Source organism: Gorilla gorilla, chromosome 5 (assembly GCF_029281585.2).
Source record: "Gorilla gorilla gorilla isolate KB3781 chromosome 5, NHGRI_mGorGor1-v2.1_pri, whole genome shotgun sequence".
In the NCBI taxonomy this organism is placed as follows: domain Eukaryota; kingdom Metazoa; phylum Chordata; class Mammalia; order Primates; family Hominidae; genus Gorilla; species Gorilla gorilla.
In genome coordinates this window covers 53,484,373-53,510,108 of record NC_073229.2, presented here as the reverse complement: position 1 = coordinate 53,510,108, position 25,736 = coordinate 53,484,373, and the positions used below count along the sequence as shown (strand labels likewise).

Here is a 25,736-nt window from a genome sequence, read left to right as displayed (position 1 = left end):
ACCCCATCTCTACTAAAAATACAAAAATTAGCTGGGCGTGGTGGCGGGTGCCTGTAGTCCCAGCTACTCGGGAGTCTGAGGCAAGAGAATGGCGTGAACCAGGGAGGCGCAGGTTGCAGTGAGCCAAGATTGTGCCATTGCACTCCAGCCTAGGCAACAGAGCAAGACTCCATCTCAAAAAAAAAAAAAAAAAGAAAGAAAAGCAGCAAGAGAAGAGGGGAGCTAGTCCCCCAAACATAGAAGTGGGGATGTGTTTTGACAGATAAGCCCATGCTGTACCACACTCTGGAGCAGAGGTTATGCTGAATGAAATCTCCACCCAGCCCTGGAAGGCCACCGACAGACATTCGAGCTTCAAGAAACTTCAAGTTTCTCTCCTATACTCATTTATTGGCTCTCCTTAATTTTATTCCGTGTTTTTAAAGTAGGAACGACTGGGCTGGCAGGAGGAGGGCCGGGCTCTCAAGTCCTGGGGATACTGCAGGCTGACAATGACCTTGCAGGCCTGGATCTGAACATCTTCCTCAGGGTGGATGACCAGGGCAAGTAGTCGGTCTGCCAGTCGGGACTCTTCCCCAAAGAGGGATTCATGCAGGGACTGTTCGTTGTAATTCCATTTCACCGCGCAGTAGTGGGGTGCGTTCCGGCCCTCACTCAGCCGCTCGGCAAACACCAGTACCTCATACAGGAGACTCCCTGACTGTGTGGGCTGGAACAGGTTTAGGAAGTTGGAGTGAACCTGTGATGGGAATAGAGAAAGAATGGGAATAAACTCCTAGGCAACTTATAAAATTCTTGTTCTTGTATACTCCTATTGCCTAAACTCCCAAATATACCTAAATTTCAGACTCGAGTATATAGTAATTTTTTAGTTTTTCTTTTATTATTATCCTCTAATTTAATTGCCTTGTGATCATAAAACATGAGTGATATGATAATATTCATTCTGGAAATTTTGTTGAGACAAATTTTAAGGCTTAGTGTGTGACTAATTTTCTTAAGTATTGTGTGTGTGCTTGAGAGGACTGTGCATTTAATCCTTGTAGACTGTTCTGAGTATGTCTAATGGCTCAAGCTTATTTGTGTTATTCACTAAGAGTATATCCTCACTAATTTTGGTTTTTTAATCTATCAGTTGCTGCAAGAATGGTTAAAATATTCCAAATCTCCCACTGTAGTGGTATATTTGTTAATTTCTCCTTTCAATTTTTGTCATATATATTTTGAGACTATGTTATTAGGTGCATACAAGTTTAGAGTTGCCCTACTGTTCTGGTGAACGGAACCACTGATTATCACAGAGTAACCTTTTCTATCCCTAATAATGCTCTTTGCCCTAGTAATTTCCCCCCAATATTAAAATACCTACATTAACTTTTGTTTTGTCTCCTGTGTTCCTAACTCTCAGAGTTCAGGAAATGCCTCAAAGGGGGATCCCCCTCCCAATAAAATGGAGTCTCCTTCTACTGGGGGGAACAGAAGAGGCATGATTTTCAGTGCATTTAGTGCAGAGGCAGGAAGATACTAAAACAATTCATCAGTGGTAAATCTGTCTGGAGACGCCATGATTCTTCCCTCCCCCTATACCTGAGTTGGCATTCATCAGCCCCTCTTCAATTTCTTTCTCACCTGGCAGTTGAGAATGTCATAGAGAAGGTCATTCTTCTGTGCCAGGTAGCTCAGCAGTCGTACGGCTTGCACCTGAATAAAGGAAAGAGTAAAGCATGAGAAGGCAGGTGAGTCTGGGCCTGAGCAAGGAAGACATAAACCTCTGCTCCTCCCTCTAAGTACTGTGCTAGGGCTGGTCAGCAAGGCAGGGCCTTGGCCATGGTCCTCAGGCACCTGTGCCAGGATGTAGTCTGACTGCAGGATCTCCATCAAGGCAGGCATCACCCGTCGCAGCTGTGGATGCACATAGTCGGGCAGCGGAAGGTTGTTGAGGAGTCTGAGGCCCGCAATGTGCAGTTCCGTGTCCCAGATGGTGGAGATCAGTTCGAGTACTTTGATGGAGTGTTCCTGGAGTGGGGGAGAACAAAAGGGCTTACTTTTACAGGTGATCACCACTATCCCAGTATCTGACTTTACTCTTCACTGTCCCCATGGATGTCCCCTGGGCCAAACCCAATAGACAATTCTCCCTAACTCTCAACATAATTTGACCCAGTTGCCCACTCCCACTGCCTTGAAATTCTTTATTTGGCTTTCTTTTTTTTTTTACAGACTTCTTTCCTAGCTCTTCTGCCCAACCTCCTCTTTTCTACCTACCTCACTCCCATACCGGTATCATCCAGACTCACAGTGTTAAATACGATCCACATGCTGGTGACTCTCACCTTTATGTCTCTAGCTCCAGCTATGTTGCCCCTCCCCTGAATCCAGACTCATATATGCAGCTGCCAATTCCACTTTTCTCCCCAAATGTCTAATAGAGCTCTCAGAGTTAACACGCTCCCCCATCCCCAGACCTGCTCCTTCTATAGCTTTCCCTGTCTCAGCTATGGGTTACACTTTCCTTCCAGTGGCTCGGGCCAAAAACTGCTGGCATCAACTCCTTTCTTTCTCTCACACTCCTTTTCCAATCCTTCAGAAAATCCTGTAGGCACTACCTTCAAAATCTATCAAAATTCAAGCCACTTCTCCTCACCCCCACTTCTTACCACCCTCTTTCAAGCCACTGGCATCTCACCGGGATTTCTGCAATAGCCTCCTGTCTCCCTGCTTCCATTCTCACCCCCTGCATCTACTTTCAGAGCAGCTGACATGTTAGACATGTCACTCCTCTGCTCAAGAGCCCCCATTTCATTCAGTGTAAAAGCTAAAGTCCTTACAGTGGCATACGGTCCAATGTGATCTGCCCCTCTCTCCCTATTATTTCTTGGACTCCATCTTCTCTTCTCTCCCTCATGACCAAGGTTCCCATCACAATGGCCTCTTACATATTCCATGAACATGCCAGGTACACACCTGTCTTAGGGTGTTTGCATAGGCTGTGCCCTCTGCTTAGCACACTCTATCCCCAGATACTCACAACTCACTCTCACACCTCCTTTAAGACTTCATTAAAATGTTACCTTCTCAGTAAGGCCTTCTCTAACCACCCCCATCCCAGCCTTCCTTACCACCCTCCACTGTTATTTTATTTTTCTCTACAGCATTGTCACGTGTAACACACATTTTCATTTTTTAAATTTTTTTTATTTTAATTTAATTTAATTTTATTTTATTGGAGACCGTCTCACTCTGTTGCCCAGGCTGGAATGCAGTGGTGCGATCTTGGGTCACTGCAACCTCCGCCTCCCAGGTACAAGCGATTCTCCTGCCTCAGCCTCCTGAGTAGCTGGGATTACAGGTGTACACCACCGTGCTCAACTAATTTTTGTATTTTTAGTAGAGACGGGTTTTCGTCATGTTGGCCAGGCTGGTCTTGAACTCCTGACCTTAGGTAATATGCCCGCTTCGGCCTCCCAAAGTGCTGGGTTTACAGGCGTGAGCCTCCACGCCCGGCCTTTATTTTGAAATGATTATAAATTTATAGGAAGTTGCAAAAATAGTACAGCGAGGTCCCATGTGCTCTTCACCCAGTTCCCCTCAATGGTCACATCTTGCATTATAGTATAATATCAAAACTAGGAAATTGGTGTTGGTGTAATATGTGTGCATAGTTCTATGTCATTTCAGCACATGCACATATTTGTGTAACCACAACTGCAGCCAACAGATTATCCCACCAGAACTGTCCCATTGCCACAAAGATCTATCTCGAGACCCCTTTAGAGTCACTCCCACCTGCTCCCCCAGCCCAAAGCCCAGGCAACCACTTGTGTTTTCCATCTCTATATATGACCTTTTAAGTTTGAGGATGTTATATAAATGAAATCACACTTTATGTGATCATTTGAGATCGGCTTTTTTCACTCAGCATAACGCCCTTGAGAACCATCCAAGTTGTTGTGCATATCAATATTATATTCCTTTTTATTACTAAGTAGCATTCCATGGTAATGGCTATACCACTTTGTTTAACCATTCACCGATTGACAGACATTTTTGGTTGTTTCCAGTTTGGGGCTATTCCACATAAAACTGCTATCAACAATCGTTTACTGGTTTTTGTGCAGATATAAGTTTTCATTTCTCTAGGATAAAGGCCCAAGAGTTCAACTGCTGATTGGTAAATGTATGTTTAGTTCTGAAAGAAACTGCCAAACTATTTTCCAGAGTGGCTGCTGTACCATTTTATATTCCCACCAGCAATATATGAAAGATCCGGTTTTTCTATATCTTTGCCAGCATTTGGTATCGTCACTAATTTTGATTTTAGATCTTCTAATAGGTGCACAGTAATATCTCAGCATGGTCTTCATTGCATTTCCCTAATGGCTGGTGATATTAAACATGGTTTCATGTGCTTATTTGCCATCCATATATCCTCTTCAGTGAAATATCTGTTCATGTATTTTGCCCATTTCCTAATTGGACTGCTTGTTTTAACATCAGGGTTGTTTTTGTTTTTAGACAGTCTCACTCTGTTGCCCAGGCTGGAGTGCAGTGGTGCGATCTCGGCTCGCTGCAACCTCCACCTCCCAGGTTCAAGTGATTCTCCTTTCTCAGTCCCCTGAGTAGCTGGGATTACAGGTGCCCACCACCATGCCCAGCTAGTTTTTGTATTTTTAGTAGAGATGGGGTTTCACCATGCTTCCAGGCTGGTCTCAAACCCCTGACCTCATGATCCCCCATGCCCGGCCTAACATTCAGTTTTGAAAGCACTTGATACAATTTAGCTGAGTCCTTTATCAGATATGTGATTTTCAAATATACTCCCTCAGCCAGGCACAGTGGCTCACGCCTCTAATCCCAGCACTTTGGGAGGTCGAGGCGGGCGGATCATGAGGTCAAGAGACCGAGACCATCCTGGCCAACATGGCGAAACCCCGTCTCTACTAAAAATACAAAAATCAGCTGGGCATGGTGGTGTACACCTGTAATCTCAGCTACTCGGGAGGGTGAGGCAGGAGAATCGCTTGAACCCGGGAGGCGGAAGTTGCAGTGAGCCAAGATTGCGCCATTGAACTCCAGCCTGGGTGACAGAGCAAGACTCCATCTCAAAACAAAAACAAAAACAAAAACAAATACACTCTCCCAGTCTGCAGCTTTTTTCATTCTCTTAACAGGATCTTTCATGGAGCAAATGTTTTTAATTTTAATAAAGTCCAATGTATTGATTTTCCTTTTATAGATCATGCTTTTGATGTCATGAACTCTTCACCAAGCCCAACATCTCAAAAGATTTTCTTTTTCTTTTTTCTTTTTTTTTTTTTTTGAGATGGAGTCTCACCCCCATCAAACAGGCTGGAGTGCAATGTCGTCATCTTGGCTCAATGCAACCTCCACCTCCTGGGTTCAAGTGATTCTCCTTCCTCAGCCTCCTGAGTAGCTAGGATTACAGGCCTCCTGGGTTCAAGATTTTCTTCTTGAAAACTGCATCACCCCCACCCAGACTCCTTTATCCACCTCCCACCTTTTATTTTTCTCCATGGCACTTACCACATGAAACACACTATATATTTTACTTATTTGTGTATTGCTTGCCTTGCCCTGTTAGAATATAAATTCCACAAGCACAGGGATCTTCCCTGTTCTGTTTACTGCTTTCTCTCCTGTACTTAGAGCAGCGTGTTGGCACAAAGTGTTCAATATTACATTTATTGAGTGAATAAAGGGATCTTCGGTTCTAGGATGCAAGATGCGGGCAGGACGCAGTGGCTCACGCCTTTAATCCCAGCACTTTGGGAGGCCAAGGTGGGCAGATCACCTGAGCTTGGGAGTTCAGGATCAGCCTGACCAACATGGAGAAACCCCATCTCCACTACAAAAAACAAAAAATCAGCCGAGCGTGGTGGCACATGCCTGTAATCCCAGCTACTCGGGAGGCTGAGGCAGGAGAATCACTTGAACCCGGGAGGCGGAGGTTGCGGTGAGCCGAGATCGCGCCATTGCACTCCAGCCTGGGCAACAAGAGCGGAACTCCGTCTCAAAAAAAAAAAAAAAAGTAAGATGCTTGGACCTAGAGGTATTACCAAAGACAGGTAACCTCACGAGCTGCACCTTTATGAGCCATGTAAGAAGTAAGCAAGAGTCCTGGAGTGGAAGTGAGCATTCCCATCAGTACCTGCCCTTCCCTTCCCCCACCCCTCAAAAGCCGTGGAGACCCGCAGGACAGATTGGAGTCAGCAAGTCTGGGACAGGGTTTCAGAACGAGGGAACAGCAGCAACGGGGCATGTGAGAGCATAAAGCATGCATTGTACGTGGCTGGGGTTAGGGCAAGGAGGTGCAGCCCATGGCCAATCACGCACTTTATGCTGAGAGCCTTGAGGCAGACCCAAAGGGCCTGATGGCCTAAGAGCCCTCTGGAGAGAGTGGGCTGATTTAGGGAATGGGGTGAGCTCCATTTTGGATATGTTGGGTTAGAGAACTTGGAGGGCATCTGAGTGGATATGCCTAGTAGCAGCTGGCCATGGGGAAGGCAGGGGAGCCCACAGGCTGCAGAGATCCAGAAGGGCACAGCTAGATGGAAATTGAGATCAAGGAGTAACTACTTTCACCTGAAAAGAGACCGGGGTCAGGCCCTCAGCATAAAGACACTGGGGAAAAAAAGGAAGAGTGGGACTCAGGCCGCCTGCATCAGAATTTCCTGGGGGGTTTGTGAAAAACAAAGTTCTCCTGTTGAACTGAACTCCCTGGGCTTTTTTTTTTTTTTTTTTTTGAGACAGAGTCTCGTTCTGTGGCCCAGGCTGGAGTGCAGTGGTGTGATCTTGGCTCACTGCAAGCCTCTGCCTCCCGGGTTCAAGTGATTCTCCTGCCTCAGCCTCCCGGATAGCTGGGATTACAGGTGCCCGCCACCACGTCCGGCTAATTTTTGTATTTTTAGTAGAGACGGGGTTTCTCCATGTTGGCTAGGCTGGTCTTGAACTGACCTCAGGTGATCTGCCCACCTCAGCCTCCCAAAGTGCTGGGATTACAGGCTTGAACCACTGCGCCCAGCCAAAATCTTTGCTTTTAACAAGCTCTCCAGGTGATTATAATATGCTTGAGAATCACAGCCTGACCAGGTATGGTGGCTGACACCTGCAATCCCAGCACTTTGGGAGGCTGAGGCGGGTGGATCACTTGAGCTCAGGAGTTCGAGACCAGCCTGAACAACATGGCAAAACCCCACCTCTAAAAAAATACAAAAATTAGCCGGGCATATTGGTGCATGACTGTAATCCTAGCTACTAGGGAGGTTGAGGTGGGAGGATCACTTGAGTCCTGGAGGTGGAGGTTGCAGTAAGCCAAGATCGTACCACTGCACTTGAGAAGGCTGAGGGATGAGGCAGCAAGCAGAGATCTCTCTAGGTATTTTTTTGTTTGTTTCTCAATCTATTTTTATTCTTTTGTGTGTTTGCTTTTATTGATATATCATAGTTGTGCGTATTTTGAGGATACATGTAAAGAGAATTTTTTCCCCAAAAAAGTTTGATGCCAAAAATTAAAATGTGGACCACGCACAGTGGCTCATGTCTGTAATCCCAGCAGTTTGGGAGGCCGAGGCAGGCAGATCACTTGAGGCCAGGAGTTTGAGACCAGCCTGGCCAACATGGTGAAACCCTGTCTTTACTAAAATACAAAAAAATTAGCCAGGCGTGGTGGTGCACGCGCGCCTGTGATTCCAGCTACTCTGGAAGCTGAGGCACAAGAATTGCTTGAACCTGGGAGGCAGAGGTTGTAGTGAGCCGAGATCGTGCCACTGCACTCCAGCCTGGGCAACAGAGCAAGACTCTGTCTCAAAAAAAAAAAAAAATTAAAATGTGAAATTATCAAACGTTAGGTTATGACACAATAGAACACTCGTGCAGGGCTGGTGGGGTGAAAATGGATACCTCCCTCCTGGAAAAGTTGGGCATATCCTTTGACCAAACCATTCCACTCCTGCGTACACACCCTAGAATCCTCTCTCAGGCACACAAGGGAGATGAACACAGGAATGTTCACAGCACAATGTGAGTGTGACAAGCACCTGGAAACAATGCAAATGCCTAACAACGGGCAAGTGGCAGAGTATTCACGAAAGAGACCACCACAGAGCGGTGAAAGAGACCCAGGGGGGAGAATCGCTTGAGCCCAGGAGTTCAAGGCCAGCCTGAGAAACATAGTACTCCCGTACTCACTGAGGACACCCGTACTCCCAGCTACTAGGGGGGCTGAGGTGGGAGGACTGCTTGAGCCTGAGAAGTCAAGGCTGCAGTGAGCCAAGATCACGCCACTGCACTCCAGCCTGGGCGACAGAACGAGACCCTGTCTCAAAAAAAAAAAAAAAAAAAAAAAACAGAAGGAAGCAGAGCTGCCCAATAAGGATGAATCTCTCAACGTAGCAGGGAGAAAAGGCCAACCACAGAACACAGAATAGAAACCATCTACTTCCATGTACATGAAGCTTAAAAACATACCAGACTATATTTTACCTCTTTATTATCTGCTATGCCCTGCTAGAATATGCAAGGATACATACATATATGGTAAAACTACAAAGAAAATTTGGAACTGCTAAACAAAATGCAGGGCAATGACTGCCTCTGGTGGGGGAGGCAGCCAAGATGTGGGAGGGGGCTGTGCTCTATTTCTTGGCCTGGGCATGTTCTGTTTTATTGTTATTCCTTCTAACTTACACATATACAATATTTGCAAGTTTTACGTATTTTATTTGTTTTTAATTTGGGAGAGATAGACTATTTGCCAGGAAGAGATGTGGAGGTCAAGGGAGAGGCTTTTTTGGTTTTGCTTTGTAAGATGGGAGGGGTTGGAGCCTACTGCATGCTGACGGGGAGCGGAGCGTAAGCAATCAGAGAGGCCCTTAAGGAAGGAGTGGGAGGCAGGATTGAGACTATCACTGGCCACAGACCAGGAGAAAGCCATTTTTTCATGGCAGCAGCAGGAAAGCAGGGAGGATGGGTGTGGATACTGTAAGTTTGGGGGTATGATAGCAGGGAAAGGGGGAAGTGACATGTGGTGTTTTACATTTTGTCTATGGAGTAATGGAGAAGTTATCCGTGGCCATGACACCAACCTCTGATTAACACGGGCCCAGGGGATAGAGTATAAAAAATACATCTGATCTTTGTCCCTAGTTCCAGGAACAGAGCTCCTGAAACCTTTGGAATTTCCTGAGTGACAGCAGTGTCCTTTGTTACTGCAAACCAACCCTTTTTGGTCACAACAGAGCTTATGCTAATGAAGTGACTCCAGGCAGGGCCCTTGGATAGCTTCTGGTTACCAGAAAAACCAAAGCATGATTAGAAGGTTGGGATTTTCAGCTTCGCTCCCAACTTCTGGGGAGGGGTGAGCAGCTGGACATGATTTAATTCATCAAGACTACATAATAAAAACCTCTGACCAATGGGGTTCAAAGAGCTTCCTGGTTGTTGAACGTGTGGAGGTGCTGGGAACAGCAGGGCACTCCTGAAGTGGGCTTGTGGCAGACCTCCATAACAACTGTTTCAGTACTGACTGCGTGGTTAAGTTAAATGTTAAAAGCCAGTGCCCTTATACAAAGGCTGGAATCTAACAAAAGCCCACCAGGAGTTTTGCCTAGGCCTTTCCTGGGCCTTAAAGCATGACAAAATTACGAAGGAATTCTTAATGGGACCCATTTAGGATTAAACAAGTTTTACTGTGGGTCTGAAGAAACGCCACAGGTCTCCACAAACAAGTTTATTGGGGATCTGAAGGAATTCCTCAAAACTCCTTGATTTAGCAGGAGACAAAATAAGGGTAATCACCCCAGCACCTGGACCCATTTAGATTAAGTAAATTTACTGAGGCTCCAGTGGAAGGTCTTCAGGACTCAGACCTTAGTTATAAATTAAAAGAAGTTAATCACTTACGTCTTTAGATGAATGCACATTTACACATAGACATATAGCTTAGAAGGTATATAAGTTCTGAAAAACTTTGTAATTTTGAGTTGGTCCAGCGATAATTTCCAGGCCTTCTCCCTGTAACCGGTTACAGAAATAAAAACTCTCTTCCTCCCCAGTTCATCTGCATCTCGTTACTGGGCCACGAGCAATAGCAGCCCAACCCTCAGTTTGGTCCAGGAACAGGCCTGGAAGCTCCGCGCCCTGACACCCTGCCCTATGTGTCTCCTCCATTTAGCTGTTCCTGAGTTGTGTCCTTTATAAAAAAAACCAGTAATAGTAAGTAAAGTCCTTTCCTGAGTTCTGGGAGCCATTCTAGCAAATTACTAAATCTAAAAAGGGAGTTGTGGGAACCCCCAAATTCATAGCGGGACAGTCAGAAGTCAGACCTATGATTGGTACCTGAAGTTGGGGGGAAGTCTTGGGGGACTCAGCCCTTAACCTGTGAAGTCTGCCCTAACTATGGATAGTGTCTGAACTGAATTGAATTGTTGAACACCCAGCCAGTGTTGGGAATTGGTGTCAGAAAAAATGTGGCAGTGGTAGGGAGCTTGTGGGGTAGTGGGGGTCCTTCTATTTGGGGTTGAGAGATACCACTAGTGCCTCAATTCAGTTTCATCCTGAAATTCAAAGGCCTTCATGACCCTGCTGGGAATCTGACCACCATTTTCCCACTTATTTCTGGGTTACAAATTCACACCCAAACAAACTTCTGGAACATGACCATTTATCCTATGGCAATTAAAGGACTTAAGGACTATAGACATCCTGCATGCCCCACCACGCATCCCTGGGCTCACCTGGATTTTGAGCCTGAATTTTCTGATGCCAGAGAAAGCTTTAAGTGTATTCAGAGCTTGGGTTTTGACACTGTTGTCCTTGTCATCCAGCATGTAGCCCAGCAACACGATGTCATCCGTAGTACAAGCAGAGGCCTGGAGTATTGGGGAGAGATGGAAGAGGCAGGAGAAGCGGGTGTTCTGGGCCCACTGCCCCCCATGTCACCAAGATCCCTCCGCACACCCCTCCCGCTATCAGCCAGAGAGAGGTCCCAGGATATAGTCTGGCCATTCCAGTGGCAGAGATCGGCCGTAACCCCCAGGGGCCAGGCCGGCTAGGGGGGACCTCCTGCTTCCCTTCCCTCACCTCAGCCTCCAGCAAGTACACACAGCGAGTGATACTGTGCAGGATCATGCTCTTGGCGTACTCATCCTGTTTGCACTCCAAAGAGTTGAGGAGCCTCCGGAGCTCACCTGAGTCCCGCCCGTGCCGCTCTCGCTCGACTGCCAGGCCTAGACAGCCACCCCAGCCCAGTTCAGGCTGTGGACTCAGAAGTGATGAAAGAATGGGGTTGGGAAGTAGGGGACAGGGACTTGGGGACAAGGCTGCCTTGCCTTTTCGGAGAAGCCTTCTCGCCATATGCAGGACCACCATGTACAGTTGAACGAATGTTTACTGCACAAGGGCACCCTATCTAATGTCGTATTGTCCGTAACGTACCATCATAGATTTGTCCATTTACTCTAACAACTGTCTGGCATATGGGCGGTAACAAGTAGTATTTCATCATAACCAGTATGTGGCAATGATATTCCAGCAGATGGCAATAAAGAGTCTTGCAGAAGGGGCTCGTTTTCCTACTCTGCACAAAAGAACATGTGGACTAGTGGAAGCTCTGGGCATATAGTAAGTCCTCCAATTTTCCCTTTCCTTAAAGCCTCACGCTCCTGGGGCAGAAAAGGGATGGGGGGAGCTGCCGACACCAAGTTTCCAAGAAGTGGAATCCTGGGAGTCAGAGGAAATGTAGTATTTGGAGACCTGCCAGATGAGTCTGAGGATCCACTTGAGTGAGATCCAGGGACCCTGAGCTAGCATCTCTGGCAGGGCCTTGCCTAGGACGCTGCAGGGTGGGCTCGAGGAAGATGGACAAGAGAAAGACAAAGGAAAGAGGAACTTGGAGGCATCACCTTTGGGCCCTCCCACAGCAGAGGCCTCGGGAGCAGGTGCCTCCTGGGGCAGAGCCCTCTCCCCAGGGCCCGGACACTCACGGGCGATGCAGATGGGTGAGTTGCTACAGAGGGGTGGTTTGCATTTTATGCCGGCCTTGATGGCCTTGTAGAGCAGGTAGATCGCCCCGGCGCCTGTGGCCAGGCTGACTACACTTTTGCAGATGTCCAGTTGCCCCAGGTATTGGGGGATGCTCTTGCCCATGTCTTCAGTGTTGCCCTGGGCCCAGGTGAGAGCTAGGCTCAAGGCACCTGTGGGGGGCCTTCCGGAACCAGAACTCTGGCAGGGTCAGGAACCAGGGTACCAGAATTGGAACCTAGGCAACAAAGGAAACTGGGGAGATAATGGGATGGAGGGCAGTGGTCAGGAAATGGGGCAGCCAGGAGTGCTTGAGAACAGATGGGGCCAGGCACCATGGCCCACACTTGTAATTCCAGCACTTTGGGAGGCCAAGGCAGGAAGATCACTTGAGGTCAGGAGTTCAAGACCAGCCTGGCCAATATGGTGAAACCTTGTCTCTATTAAAAATACAAAAAAATTAGCCAGGCATTGTGGCGCACACATGTAATCCCAGCTACTCAGGGGACTGAGGCAGGAGAATTGCTTGAGCCTGGGAGGTTGAGGTTGCAGTGAGCTAACACGCCACTGTACTCCAACCTAAGCGACAGAGCAAGACTCCATTTCAGAAAAAAAAAAAGAGAAGGTTCTGCTTTAGAGACCACAGGAGATGAAGCATAAGACAGAAGGGGAATAAAAGGGGAGAGGGCAGAAGTCCCGTCTTCTTTAAGGAGGGACCCCAGCAGGTAGCGCCAGAGGCTGCCTTTCCACCATTAGAGGGCAGCAGAGGTCCATTTCCGGGCTGGGGCCTTAGGGCATTTCTGGGAGAGGTGTTTGGGGTATGCCCATTGACAACCCTGTTCCTTTTCTTTCCGGGCCCTCCCATCTGTGATCTCTCCACCCTAGATCTACCCCTGGGCCTTGGGGTGTTTCTTCAGGTAGGGTTCCCTCCCCGCATCAGAGGATGAAAAGGAGGGCAGTATCTTAGAAAGCATGCAGACTCTTGAGGCAAATCCACCCTTTTCCAGCATCTGCATGTTGCCCTGAAGTTTACCTGTTTGACAAAAAGCTCTTGAGGACAGCTACCTTTGCATCTCCAGCCTAGAATCTTGTACTTAGCAGGTGGTTTAAGTCATGTTCCGCCATTCTTTAAGGACTTGGCGGCAGAACAATGACAGCATCTAGTAACTGGGGCTCCAGACCTTTCTAACCAGAGTGACCTTGGAGGAGAAAGGGATCGCCTTTGCCTTAGTCTGTTTCTGCATTTGTAACCTAAAGGGATTCGGATTTACCATTCTAAAACTCCAGGATTAAAATGTGGGTAAGTCTGTGCCTTTCAGCTAAATTTGGAAGTATCACCTCTCAGCCTCCCCAGGGATACGAGGCGGCTTGTGAGGTCCTCTGGAGTCAGAAGATGCCACCACCCCAGAGGATGTGAGCCCACCTGTGGAGGTCTTGATCCCCACCACTAGGATGGGGCAGGTGAGACCAGACCCTTCCCTCTTCCCCACCAGGGTCTCCCCACAGCTTCTGTCCCCACTCTCTGTTGCAGAACAGGCAAGTGGCCAGCTCCAAACTAGGGCCACACCCACAGCCAGTGCTGAGCATGCTGCACCAGAACAGGTGTTCACCTGCCTGGCCCTGATCCCTTTTTGGGAGAACTGGGACAGAAGGCTCTGGGTCCTGGGCTGCACCCAGGATGGAAGGAGGTAGGGAAACAGCATCTCCAATGATGCTGCGGCCAGCCAGGCCTGCCCACTCAGAGCCTTGGCCCAGTACACCCTAGGCAGCAGGCAGGGAACAAGCAACACTCCTGGGTGGCCATTCTCTTCCTGTCCTCAGCCCTCCTCAAGGGTCATTCCTGGTACTCTATTTAGCCCCAAGGTGGGTGACTACATGAACTCCCTGTGGTGAGGGGTGAGTAGAAGCCCATGGAAGCCTCCCCACTGCCATGCAACCCCATCGCATCTCCACTGAACTCCGAGCAGAAAACGGCTGCCTGATGGGAACTGTCATTTAGGTTCCAAGGCTACTTTGGTGGATCTGAGAATAAATCCCTCAAGACAAGGTCCTTGCTCTGCCCTTCTCCAGGGTGGGACCCAGAGTTACTGGCCCCTCCATCCCATGGAGCTGATTCTGCAACCCTCACTTCCTAAGCACATGTAAGGCTCACCTGTTCTTTAAAGACCTCCAAAAAGTGTTCTTTCTTGGCTGCAACCTAACTCCCTCCTGCCACACCTAAGGCCCATTTCTTCTGGTTCTGCCTTCAAATGATTCAGAGAGATTAGAGGCAGAGTCATTCCTAGAGTGACATTTTTACTAGTCCACAGTACAACAAAAAAAGACAAAGGAATGTCTATTTGTTGGCATAAAGTCCATTGACCATCTTTTCTTGGGAATAATTGTTTTCTTTCTTTTTTTTTTTTTTCTTTTTTTTGAGACAGGTTCTCACTCTGTCACCCAGGTTGGAGCGCAGTGGTGCAATGTTGGCTCACTGCAATCTCTGCCTCCCAGACTCAAGCAATCCTCTCACCTCAGCCTCCCAAGTAGCTGGGACTACAGGCATGCGCCACCACACCAGGCTAATTTTTTGTATTTTTGGTAGAGACAGGGTTTTGCCATGTTGCCCAGTCTGGTCTCGAACACCTGAGCTCAGGCAATCCATCTGCCCTGGCCTCCCAAAGTGCTGGAATTATAGGCACGAGCCACCGCGCCTGGCTGGAACTAACAGATTCAGATGATGTCACTCCTATTTTGAGAATTAAAATGTATTTTCTTAGGTCAGGCGTGGTGGCTCACACTTGCAGTCTTAGCACTTTGGGAGGCTGAGGCGAGTGGCTTGCTCGAGCCCAGGAGTTCGAGCCCAGCCTGGGCTGAAGCAAACCTCCCCAACCCCCAACAAAAAATACAAAAATTAGCTCAGCATGGTGGTGTGTGCCTGTAGTCCCAGCTATTCTGGAGGCTGAGGCGGTAGGATTGCCTGAACCTGGGAGGCAGAGGTTGCAGTGAGCCGAGATCATGCCACTGCACTCCAGCCTGGGTGACAGAGCCAGACCCTGTCTCAAAAAAACAGAAGTATTTTCTTTAATGATGGTGATAATAGATCATAGGTATGTTCTGCATGCCCTTAGGGAGCGTAAATTTAAAGCTGCAACTCTTTATGGGAACCTGGCTTTCACTTGTTTTCTGGCTTTGTTTTTCTGTCAAATCCAGAAATCTGGAACCACTGGTTAAAAAGAAGTCTGAGAGCCAAAATACACACAGCCAGCTGTGAGTTACTACCTGCCTTACCCAGGAAAAGGACATGAGCTGCCCAAGCACACACCTCTTTGCCATCTATGCCAGCATTTTTACCTTCAAGGCCGATGTTCTCATTGTGTTAAGTACATTTGAGTTTAGTAAGTATGGGTTCTAGCCAGGGTTCAAAACCAGTTCAGAGCTGGGCGCGGTGGCTCACGCCTGTAAACCCAGCACTTTGAGAGGCCCAGATGAGCAGATCACAGTCAGAGTGGCCAGCCTGGCCAACATGGGGAAACCCCATCTCTACTAAAAACTACAAAAATTAGCTGGACGTGGTGGTGTGCATCTGTAATCCCAGCTACTCAGGAGGCTGAGGCAGAATTGCTTGAACCCGGGAGGCGGAGGTTGCAGTGAACCGAGATGGCACCACTGCACTCCAGCCTGGCGACACAGCAAGACTCCATCTCAAAGCAAACAAACCAGTTTAGTCACGGACTTAGCTTTGTGATCTCCTTGTGCCTCATTTTCCCCACCTGTAAAATAGAAACAATAAGACTTACTTCATGGGATTGTTTGTGAGGATTAAGTAAAGCACTTGGAACAGTGCCCAGCACATAGAGCTCAACAAATGTTTACTATAATCCTAATTATCTCCGCAGGTTTCACCTGGACAACATGTGGGGCGTGGGCAGGCAGTGAGAACACAGATGGTAGCCCTCGAAGCATCCCAGCCTGAAAAGCACATGAGTCAGCCCTTCCTTCCACTTACCCACTACCTCTCACGCTGGTCGTCTTTTTTCTCTCTCTCTCTCTCTCTTTTTTGAGACGGAGTCTGGCTCTGTCACCCGGGCTGGAGTGCAGTGGCGCCATCTCGGCTCACTGCAACCTCCGCCTCCCAGGTTCAAGCAAGTCTTGTGCCTCAGTTTACCAAGTAGCTGGAACTACAGGCACGCACCACCACGCCCGGCTAATTTTTGTATTTTCAGTAGGCTGGATTTCACGATTTCGGCCAGGCTGGTCTCGAACTCCTACCCTCAGGTGATCCGCCTGCCTTGGCCTCTGTGCTGGGATTATAGGCTCTGTGCTGGGATTATAGGCTTACGCCACCACACCAGGCCTCCCTGGTCTTCTTAAAGTCAATCAATCCCAACTCCTGTAATCCATGTAACTGCTTTGAGTGACTCTGGAGCCATCTTTGAAGCCCCCACAAATACCTAAATGAGGAACAGGAGCCCTGCAACACATTCCCCTAAACTGTGTTCCTAAGAACCATCCAACCACCTGTGGAATCCTAAGGCCCCTTCCTCATTCTCTTTACCAGTATCCTGGCAATGGTTGTTTGAGCCTAGTTAATGACAGAAGCTCCAGACAGATGCTGTTGGGGGTCCTCTACGAAAAGACACCGCCATTCCCGAGGGTGACGCTGTAGCGGCCCAGCACTTGTGCGCAAAGAAGCTAAGGGGAAATTACCCTACCCTAAACTCCAGTGAAAAGCCCTTTGCAGTCCGACAGGCTTGCATTCACATCCCAACAGTGTGGGGTTTGGACAAATTCCATAATCTGAGTCTGTTTCCTCCTCTAGAATGCGAGTCTATGAATTCCTGTCTACTGCCTGGAAGTGCCGCTGTCAGGACTGAGATAATGTGTGTACTTTCGGTGCACAGGGGACGCTCAACACGTGCGAGCTTCCCTCGCAGAAAGCCAAGAGATGAAAGGCTGGGGGCCGCCCCTGCCTTAACGTGGATCCCACAATCTCCGAGATCATCTCCCCAGCTAGCGCTTACTCCTGCCCAGGAACCAGATCCTGGGGCCTCCGGGTAGCTCAGCCTAAGGCGAGGGGAGCAGAGGGGGCCAGCGCCCCCAGAGGAGGAGGTTGCGGGGGGGGAAGGAGGCCGCGCCTTCCCCGTCCCGGGCCTCCCCCGGTCTTGCTCTCCCTCCCCGGACTACCTCCTCCCCCCGCGCGCATCCGGCGACGGGCACAGGATGTTCTTTCGCTCCCGTCCCCGCTCCGCCCCCGCTCTCACTTTCTCTTCGCTCCCCTCCCCCACTCCCGCCGCGCCCGGCGCCGGCACCTAGTTTAACTCTTTCTCTCCCGCGCTCGGCGGCGCCTGCGCGCCTCCTAGGCGGGGGTCCCATCCTTCCCGCCCGCCCCCTAGAACGCGGAACGAGGGGGCTGCCCGGGAAGGCGCGGGCCTGGGCTGAGCGCTGGGCCCAGGTTCTCGGGATCTTGTGGCCCGCAGCTGTTGGAGAGGGCTCACTGGGAGCCGGCACTCTCTAGAACCCCCGCTAGTTCACCCGGGTGAGGGTGGGGGTGGAGGTGGGTACCCACACTCGAGACAACTGCGCGCCCCAGAAGGGCGGCCAGGCGGGCTTAGTTAGATGCTGGCCCGGCGGGAGGCGAGTAGGGTCAAAGGCCACCAACCTCATCCTCCCCCCAGGTTCGGATGCGGAGGGGCCCAGGGCACCAGGAGAGGATGGAGAGAGGCCACGCCCCTCGCGACGTCACTGATGTCAAGGCAACCGGGGGCGGGACGGTGGGCTAGAGAAGGGCAGACCTCAGGGAATTGAGGCTGCCGGTGGCTCTGGGACGGGGTGGGGGTGGGGGCGCAGCGGGGGCGGGCTTTTCAATTTGCTTCACTCAATGATGTCCAAAAAACGGAGTGAGGGTCAGCTTCTGTTCGCTCGTTGATTCAACAGGCATTTATTGAGCGTTATGCTTGGGGCTGTGCTTAGGCACTGGGATATTGCGTGCTATCCGAACCCTGCCAGTTGTTGTGAACTAGGGTAGGGTGGCTCTGCGTCCCTGGAACGGACGTAATTATTAACAGTGCCCCTTTTCAAGTTTAAAGTGTCCCAGTATGGGCGGTAGTTAAGGAACACCTTCCTCCCAATTCAGGAAAGGCTCTAACCATACGGGGAAGGAATATAAACTATTGGGTACAACAGGCACTTTCCTGGTGCTTTATATTCTCTGTAATTTTTGCCCCTCATTCTGCAAAACAAGTGTCACTAGCGACTTTTACAGACGAAGAAACTGGCTCAGAGAGGTTAAGAGACTTACCCAGGGCCAAACAGCTAAGTGTTGGAACCAGGATCCAGACCCAAGTTTTATGTGCCCTCCAAAGTATTTCATGCCCACTTCTCAAAATAAGTAAGTGGTATCAAATAAATAAAAGAAACTGTCCCTGCCATTAAGGAGCCTACAGCCTATGGGAGAAAGGGTTTAAAATACTGCAGGACATAACTAAGCAATAAAATATAGAAAAGATTAGGCAGGGTGCGGTGGCTCACACCTGTAATCCCAGCACTTTGGGAGGCTGAGGTGGGTGGATCACCTGAGGTCAGGAGTTCAAGACCAGCCTGACCAATATGGTGAAACCCTGTCTCTACTAAAATGCAAAAATTAGCCGGGCATGGTGGCGTTCAACTGTAGTCCCAGCTACTCGGGAGGCTGAGACAGGAGAACTGCTTGAACCAGGGAGGCAGAGGTTGCAATGAGCCAAGACTGCCCCACTGCACTCCAGCCTGGGCCACAGAGCAAGACTCCATCTCAAAAAAAAAAAAAAAAGGAAAAGATTAAAGGCAGCTCACAGGCTCAGAGGGAAGCCACTAGTTATGCCACTCTCCTTTCCACCTTCTGCCCTCCTCTGTGGTTTTGTTCTCTTACTGAGCAGGCATCTGCCCTCATTCTACTCTGCACCCAAGGTTTTACAGTTGGTATTTGCCACAACCTCCCTGATATTAACTTATTAACTTGGATGTCAGCCTCTCCCTTCCCCACCAGCCACCACCCCCTGCCCCCCACCAAAGATTTTGGGGAAATGAAAAATAGTGGCACTTCAAACAAAAGGGCCCCAGTGAGCATCAGTAAGCCAATAGGCTTGATGGGACTGGGGAGACCAAGGCAGGAGAGAGAATAGGAAGGATGGAAAGGGAACACCACCAAATGAATGGGTCACTTGAGGAACATTTGCTGCCCTCCTGCTCTGCAGGAGGCACTGCACTAAACCCTGTGGCCTGGACATGCCATGAATGAACTCAGGTCCCATCACAGAGAGTACACAGGTTAGCTAGTGTACTCACTGTGCTTGGTTGAGGAGTCTGAAGTTGATAACATACACAATAAATGATGTTTGAGAAAGATTATTCCAGCAGGGTGTGTAGGAGGAAGGAAAAAGAAAGGACAGTGTGGCAGCTGCTGTGAGAATTTGGGCCAAAGGTGGACTCTATGGGGCTGGAGGGGAAAGGGTGAAGGAGAAAAGTAATGAACAAACAATATCTTTTGAAATAAAAGCAACAAAGGGAAGAATTTGATAAGAGATCAGACATAAGGATGGTGAAGGAGAGAAAGCAGTTAAAAATTAATCTACCTTTGCAGTGAGTTTTAGGACTGGGAGGGTCATGGTGGGCAATGGGGAGGAGCTGGTATGAGGGGCATGAATATGAGTTCAGTCACTTCTAGGCCATGTAAGGGCAGGTGTCCTGTAGGTGACTGGACTTGGAGATAGGGAAGTCCAGAAGAGCAGTGGGCTGCTATCTGAGAGTGTCCCTGTCACAGCCTCGAGCAATCACTGACCTGGGATCACGGACAGATTTCAAGCATCAGGAAGAAGGTGGGAGTAGATGGCAGTGAAGGTGCCTCCCGACTGGGAGATGCAGTGTGCATTGGCTGGGTAAGAGCCTGTGTGGGAAGCGTGATGTGTGTATGGGAAGGGGGTCCACAGCCCAGGCCTGTGTTGGCATCTTTAGCCACAGAGGGTGCCAGAGATGCCACCAGATGGCAGGAGGCCCAGGTGAGGCACTTCAGCAGCCTGAGGTCCCTCCCCTAGGCCCACTCTCAAAGGCCCTGGAGCCCAGGCCTATGCTGCCTGCCAGGGCCTTTCCCGGAACCACTCCTCCCCGCCTGTCCTGGCACTCTCCAGGCACAAAGCATCCCTCAGGGCACTGCGCAGGCACCCCAGGAAGCTGGGACGTGAGACAGGTCCCCACCCCCAGGAATAACCCTGCTCTGGGCTGCTGTCATCCTCACAATGGCCCCACAAGACGCCAGGAGACAGCATAGGGACAGCATAAGTCCCCAGTGGGGACCCCAAATGGGACCCCATTTCCCCTGCATAGAGGGGGAAGGAGGAGCTTTGTGGCTAGGTGGCAGGATTCCTGGGTCTTTATTGTGGTTTGGGGGTGGGGGCAGAAAAGCAGGGTCTCGGGCTTCAAAACACCACACCACCTGCCTCTCCCTCCCTCGGAGGAGGAAATCTTCAGGGGCCTAGTGGTTTTGAGGGGAGGGGGCAGGAAGAGACTGAACTCTGGGTCAGCTGAGGACAGAGATAGGGGAGATCCTCTTGCCCTATGTCCCACTTTTCTCCTAGGAACCCCTTCCTCGGCTCCCTACTCCACCACTACCCCAGAACAAACTCCTACCTCTGTTCGCAACTAAGAGTTACATCCCCCATGCGAAGACCTTCCGAGGCGTCCCAGAGGGGTGAGGTTTGGGGAAAACAGGACATGCACACAGCAGCTGTGTGCCTGGCCACACCTGTCGGGTGGGGTGAGGAGAGTGCTTCTCCCAGGTGGGCAGAGCCTGCTGCGCTCAGGCTGGGGGCTGGGAGACGCTTTAATAGAGGGGCGAGAAGGCAGAGGGATGCGCAAACCGGCCACGTGGAGGTCTCGCGCGGCAGGCTGGGGCGCGAGCAGAGGAGCGGGCCGTATGCTTGCCCCTCCCGTTCCAGGGAGCTGCCGAGTGCCGGGTCGTCGCTGACCGCAGGCTGCAAGAGCGGTTGATCTGGTGAGCGAGCACACCCACTTACCCAGCTGCTGAGTCAGGCTGTTCTCGCTCGCGCTCGCCCGCCCGCCCGCCCGCTCGGGACATTGTGTTCCAGCCCCGGCGCGCTGGCAGCGGGCCCAGGCGCTCACACCAGCCTCCTCGCCCTGTTTGTGCTCGCGGCTTGCGCTCGGCGCGCAGCCTCCCGGCCGCCGCAACCATGCGATTGCACGCTGGGGTGGGGGTTGGCGAGCAACCTCCCGGGCGCGCGTGGGCCCCGCAGCCCTGCCCACTCACCGGCCTTGGAGCACCCAGACCTAGCCATCCCCCATTTGCCCCTGCTTGGGTACCCCAGGCTTGGGTGGCGCCTGGATTAGCACAGCTGGGGGAGGGAGCAGGTGTGGGGAGCTCTACGAGCAGAAGGAGCCACCCAGGCTGCCGCCAGCGCTCTCCAGCGCTCAATCCGGGGGGCGGGAGGAGGATAGCTGGAGCTCGCCAGCCCCAGACTTGCGAGACCTGGGACGCAGTCACGTGACAACGGAAGCCCGTGTTGAGGGGTCCAATTCAAGCAATCCCCAGGAGGAGCCTCCCCTTTCCTAGCCCCCCTTCCCTGATCCTTCACAGAAGCCTGGAACGCGGAGACTCCAGGGATTCCCGGGGCTGGCAAACCAAGCCCAGCCCTTTTGGACGGTTTGGGAAATCCCTGGCACGACGCCGGGAGTAGGGAGAGCCCAGACACTGGCGGGTGGGTGTGGACGACAGGGTGAAAGAAGGGCAAGGCCAAGGAAGACGACCCCAAACTGCCCCTGGAATCTGACCCTTCCCTGTGTTTAGCTCCAAACCCCCGGTTTATTCAGAGCCACGTTTTCTCCTTACCCGTCCTTCTGTGGAAAGACATCACTAAGTGCTGGTCCTAAAGATCCCACCCTCTCCAAACCAAGGAGGGAACAAAGCATTTATACAGCACGTTTACCGTGTGGAAGGCTCTGTATTGGGTCCTGCTAAAGTATGTCACCATGAGGTTAAGACACAGTCCTGAAGTCCTTTGTTCTCCCTCCTTCCCACCTCCACAGTTTGCTGTGCCATTTCTCATGCCAGGAGTGCCCGTCCTCCCTGTCTACCCATCTCTGCTGCTCCAGCTCATAAAGCTTCCTTGAAACAGTGCCAGCCAAATCTGATTCCTGTCTCCTCTGAACGCCCAGCACACTCAGTTTGTACCTTTCTCACGGCACAGCGTGTGGCCTGTCTCATATTCTAGCGATCTGTTTACTAATCCTGTTCTTCTAACCAGATTAGAAAGTCCTTGAGGCAGAAACAAAGTCTGCTTCTTCTTTGAGCCCTCTCCTCCACTGCCCCCGCCTCCCACCACCATTCCAACTCATCCCCCACAGGCCAGGCTTGGCACCGGAGTTCATGTTCAATAAATATTGGGTGTATTGAAATGATATCCTCCCCTTGGGCAATTGAAGAGACAAACACGCTGGATGTTAGGTTAAATAATAACCCAAGCCAGCAGGTGGTGAGTACCAAATGTGTGTAATAGCTATAGGGACTCAGAAGAGAGAAGGTGGTGATATGGGAGAAAGATCCCAGGAGGTTCTAGGCCTTGAGCTGTGTGTGTGTGTGTGTGTGTGTGTGTGTGTGTGTGTGTGTGTGTGTGTGTGTGTGTGGAGGAGGAGGAGATGGGAGGGGTGGATGTGACTCATTCTGCTTGACATCACCACAAAACAACCTCCACGCTAGGCACTTCACATGCATTATCTCTAATATTTAAGGTTGGGGGGATAGGATTGGGAGGCTTGGAGGGCACAGTGCCCAAGCCAGGCCCGCCTTCCCAAAGCCAACCAGAGCATAGAGGCAGCCTTGGATCTGGGCTCCCCACCCTCAGTCCCTGGGCACTGCCTGTTCTCTGGCCTGCCACTCCTACATACTACACCCAAGAGAGCTGCCCAGCACTGCCTAGTTCTGGATGCACTCTGGTCCCACCCTGGTGAACAACTGCCTGTGTGACCTTGGACGAGGCACTTCCTCACCGTCATCTGTACCTCTCTTGCAGCCCTTACAGGCTGTGACTTCCAGTAGGTATCCAAGTGATGCTTGCCACCTTTCCGGGTGTCACCTGGGCTGCTGGGGCTGTCTGCACCCTACATTCCCCCAAACACCCCCATGCATACACACTCATTGCTCCCTCCCAGTCTGGAGCTGCTGAGAGGAACAGGGTACAGAGTGTGAGCAGGGATGGTAGGTTTCCTGTGGTTGCAAAAGGAACATCAGGACTTTCCCTGCGGTGCCCCGAGCTGTGGGAGAAGTGGGGGAGGAGGAGGCAGGGCCAACCTCGAAGGAACCTCTGCTCTCTTCCCTCCCCTTTTTAGTGCTCACAGCTCTCAAAAAGGCTGGTACAGTTTGTTACGCTGGGACCGGAATGTACCGTGTGTTTCATATGGCCTCTGTCCAGTCCTACACTGGCCGCTTTATATTTATACTTCCTTCTTTAGCTGTGGCATCCTGCTGTCAGTTACCCCTGCTCTCATCTCCCCATCTTCCACTTGGGCTCCCCAACTCCCCATGGATCAAGAAATGAGTCTCCTGCTTCCCACTCCCAGTCTTTAGGTTCTAAACTCTTGCTGGGGGTGGGAAGGTGGGGTGCAGAGAGACCCTGGAGAAGTTAGACTCCAGAAGGGTGAAGCCCCCAGTCCTTTCTCTCTCCCATCACCCAGCCTTGAAACTGCCTCTAAAGCTATGGAGTCTCCACACCAGGTCTGGAGTTTCTCTGGACCCTTGAGGCTGATCCCTCTCCCCTTGCCAGCCTTGTTTCCCAAGCATTTTAGCAATATTCCCGAGCCCAGCTAGACAAGTGACAGCACTATGTAAGTTGCCTCCAAAAGCTCGGCAGACCTGGTAATCACAGATCCTTCCTTGTCAGTCACAGAGAACAGAGGCAGAGGTGGGGGGCTCGCGGCAGGGAGGGGGATCTACCCATCCTCTCACCCCCAGGAGTCACACATTCCTAATGGAATTTGACACTTGATGATTTCTCAATGATTTTCTGAGTTGTGACCAGTTTAATCTCCTCAAAGTGGCTTAGATATTGAGAGATCAATACGTTTATGATCTGGCCTTCCTCCCCCAGGAGCATGGGATATTATTATTCACATTGATGGCTAATCTTGATTGCTTATATGGAGAACTATCTCTGCACACCAACGCCCAACAGCGTTTGGAACCCAAAGACTGTGGCGCAGGAGACTCACTACTAGACCGAAGGTTGAGGTTCAGGTCTTTATTTTCAGGATCTCATTTACTCCTCACAACAATTCTGGGGTGTGGGTGCTATTGTTAGCCGTCTTTGACAGTTAAGGAAACTAGGCTCAGAAAAATGACAGAGCTCAGCTGAGATTCACACTCAGGTCTGTCTGACATCAAAGCCAGCACCTTTTTTTTTTTTTTTTTCTGAGACAAGGTCTCACCCTGTTGCCCAAGCTGGAGTACAGTGGGGAGATCATGGCTCACTGCTGCCTCAACCTCTGGGGCTCAAGCAGTTCTCCCACCTCAGCCTCCTGAGTAAACATCCCAAGTAGCTGGGATTACAGGTGTGAACCATCACACCTGGCCAAAGCCAGCACTTCAAAATAGTTTTCGAGATTGCTCAGATTATGTAACTAAAATGCAAATTCTCCATTTCTCAAGCCTCAGAGTCTTACTCCCTTCTCCCTTCAAATGAAGGAGAACTCTGCCTCCTTGGAGCTCCTGCATGCCTTGAGGTGTGATCTGACAGCTAGAAAATTGTTTTTAGCCCATTCGACAGGCTGAAATCTGGATACTAGCAAGGCCCCAGAGGACAGTCTCAGCAGTGGAGTTGGACAGTCAGGCCTGCTGGCTGTGGGCTCCGTGTGTCTCTTGGTTGGCTGGCATGCCTGCTGCCCCTCACCCTTCACCCAGGAATAAACTTCCTGGTTGTATTGATTTGGCTCTGGGATCCAAAAACCAGGGGCTGAGCCTGGGTTCCAGGGCTCTGAAGTCAGGTCTATCTGCAGCACCCAGTGACAGTGACACGGCCTCTCTTAGGACCCGTTCACAGCAGGCCTTTGGGAGAAAGCACCACCGTTATGTCAATCCCTGGCACTTTTATATCAGGCTGTGTACATTTAATGTACCTGCCTTAACTCAGTATGATCTTAATATGCCTCTAAAGTAAGAATCAGACCCGCTTTCCTGCTGGGAAAACTGAGGCAAGAGCAGCTAAGTTGCTTGCCTAAGGGCAAGAAACTAGGTTTGTAGTTGCTGTCTGGGGTACTTTGTTTCCTATCACAGGGCCTCTCCTGAGCTAAGAGAGGAAAAGTTTTCCAAGATGTCCTGATGATGTGTGGGCTTTCATTCAGCCCTATCACCCAAGGAAGGGACCACAGCACCACACTGCCCGTGCCAGCCTTATCTGCCTACCCCCAGGGGATGAAGCAGGGACCCCAGACGTAATGTATTTAGTTGGTCTGTCCTGGTCTCTGGCAATCTGTCCTCTATGGCTCTCATGGGCACATTTTGTCTTTCTGACCTTCTTCTTTCTCTGAGTTCATTCTTCTTTGTTTATCTTTCCTTCTGAATTTCTCTCTCCTTGTTCACTGAGAGTCCTGTTTACCTCCATCTATCGGTGTTTACTTTTTATTTTTGCTTTTTGTATTTCCAGTCTTCTGGGAATTTTCCCAAGATCCCTTCTGCCTTC

General features: G+C 50.4%; 2 protein-coding genes across 4 annotated transcripts in view; one reads left to right on the top strand and one right to left on the bottom strand.

Annotated features, from left to right (window-relative positions):
- Window positions 1-382: 382 nt before the first annotated feature.
- Window positions 383-13,226, bottom strand: ARMC12 (armadillo repeat containing 12). 2 transcript variants are annotated; one of them, XM_004043878.5, is made up of 6 exons: window positions 11,922-13,226; window positions 11,101-11,246; window positions 10,755-10,889; window positions 1,843-2,016; window positions 1,630-1,701; window positions 383-739 (listed from the first exon to the last, which is right to left on the bottom strand). In XM_004043878.5, exons 1-6 carry the CDS (start codon window positions 12,163-12,165, stop codon window positions 407-409), a joined length of 1,104 nt encoding a protein of 367 aa, XP_004043926.3. In that variant the 5' UTR covers window positions 12,166-13,226; the 3' UTR covers window positions 383-406. The 2 variants fall into 2 exon arrangements, with proteins under 2 accessions (XP_004043926.3, XP_018885152.2); XM_019029607.4 differs by having other exon boundaries at window positions 12,003-13,221.
- A 6,486-nt stretch (window positions 13,227-19,712) lies between these two features.
- FKBP5 (FKBP prolyl isomerase 5) overlaps window positions 19,713-25,736 on the top strand; it is a 156,865-nt gene continuing 150,841 nt past the window's right edge. The window contains exon 1 of one of the 2 annotated variants that reach the window (XM_019029603.3): window positions 19,713-19,931. The gene's annotated coding sequence lies outside the window, so the exon portion shown is untranslated. Of the gene's footprint in view, window positions 19,932-22,422; window positions 22,539-25,736 lie in introns of those variants that run through there. The other variant, XM_055390287.1, reaches the window with a different exon arrangement.

What these genes read in the sequence shown, in the direction of transcription:
- ARMC12 (XM_004043878.5), bottom strand. Translation starts at nt 12,165, where the DNA reads ATGGGCAAGAGCATCCCCCAATACCTGGGGCAACTGGACATCTGCAAA. An exon ending in TGCTGTGGGAGGGCCCAAAG is followed by an intron (nt 11,247 to 11,921) that starts GTGATGCCTCCA and finishes GTGGCTGTCTAG; the next exon opens with GCCTGGCAGTCGAGCGAGAG. An exon ending in CAGACTACATCCTGGCACAG is followed by an intron (nt 1,702 to 1,842) that starts GTGCCTGAGGAC and finishes TCCTTTATTCAG; the next exon opens with GTGCAAGCCGTACGACTGCT.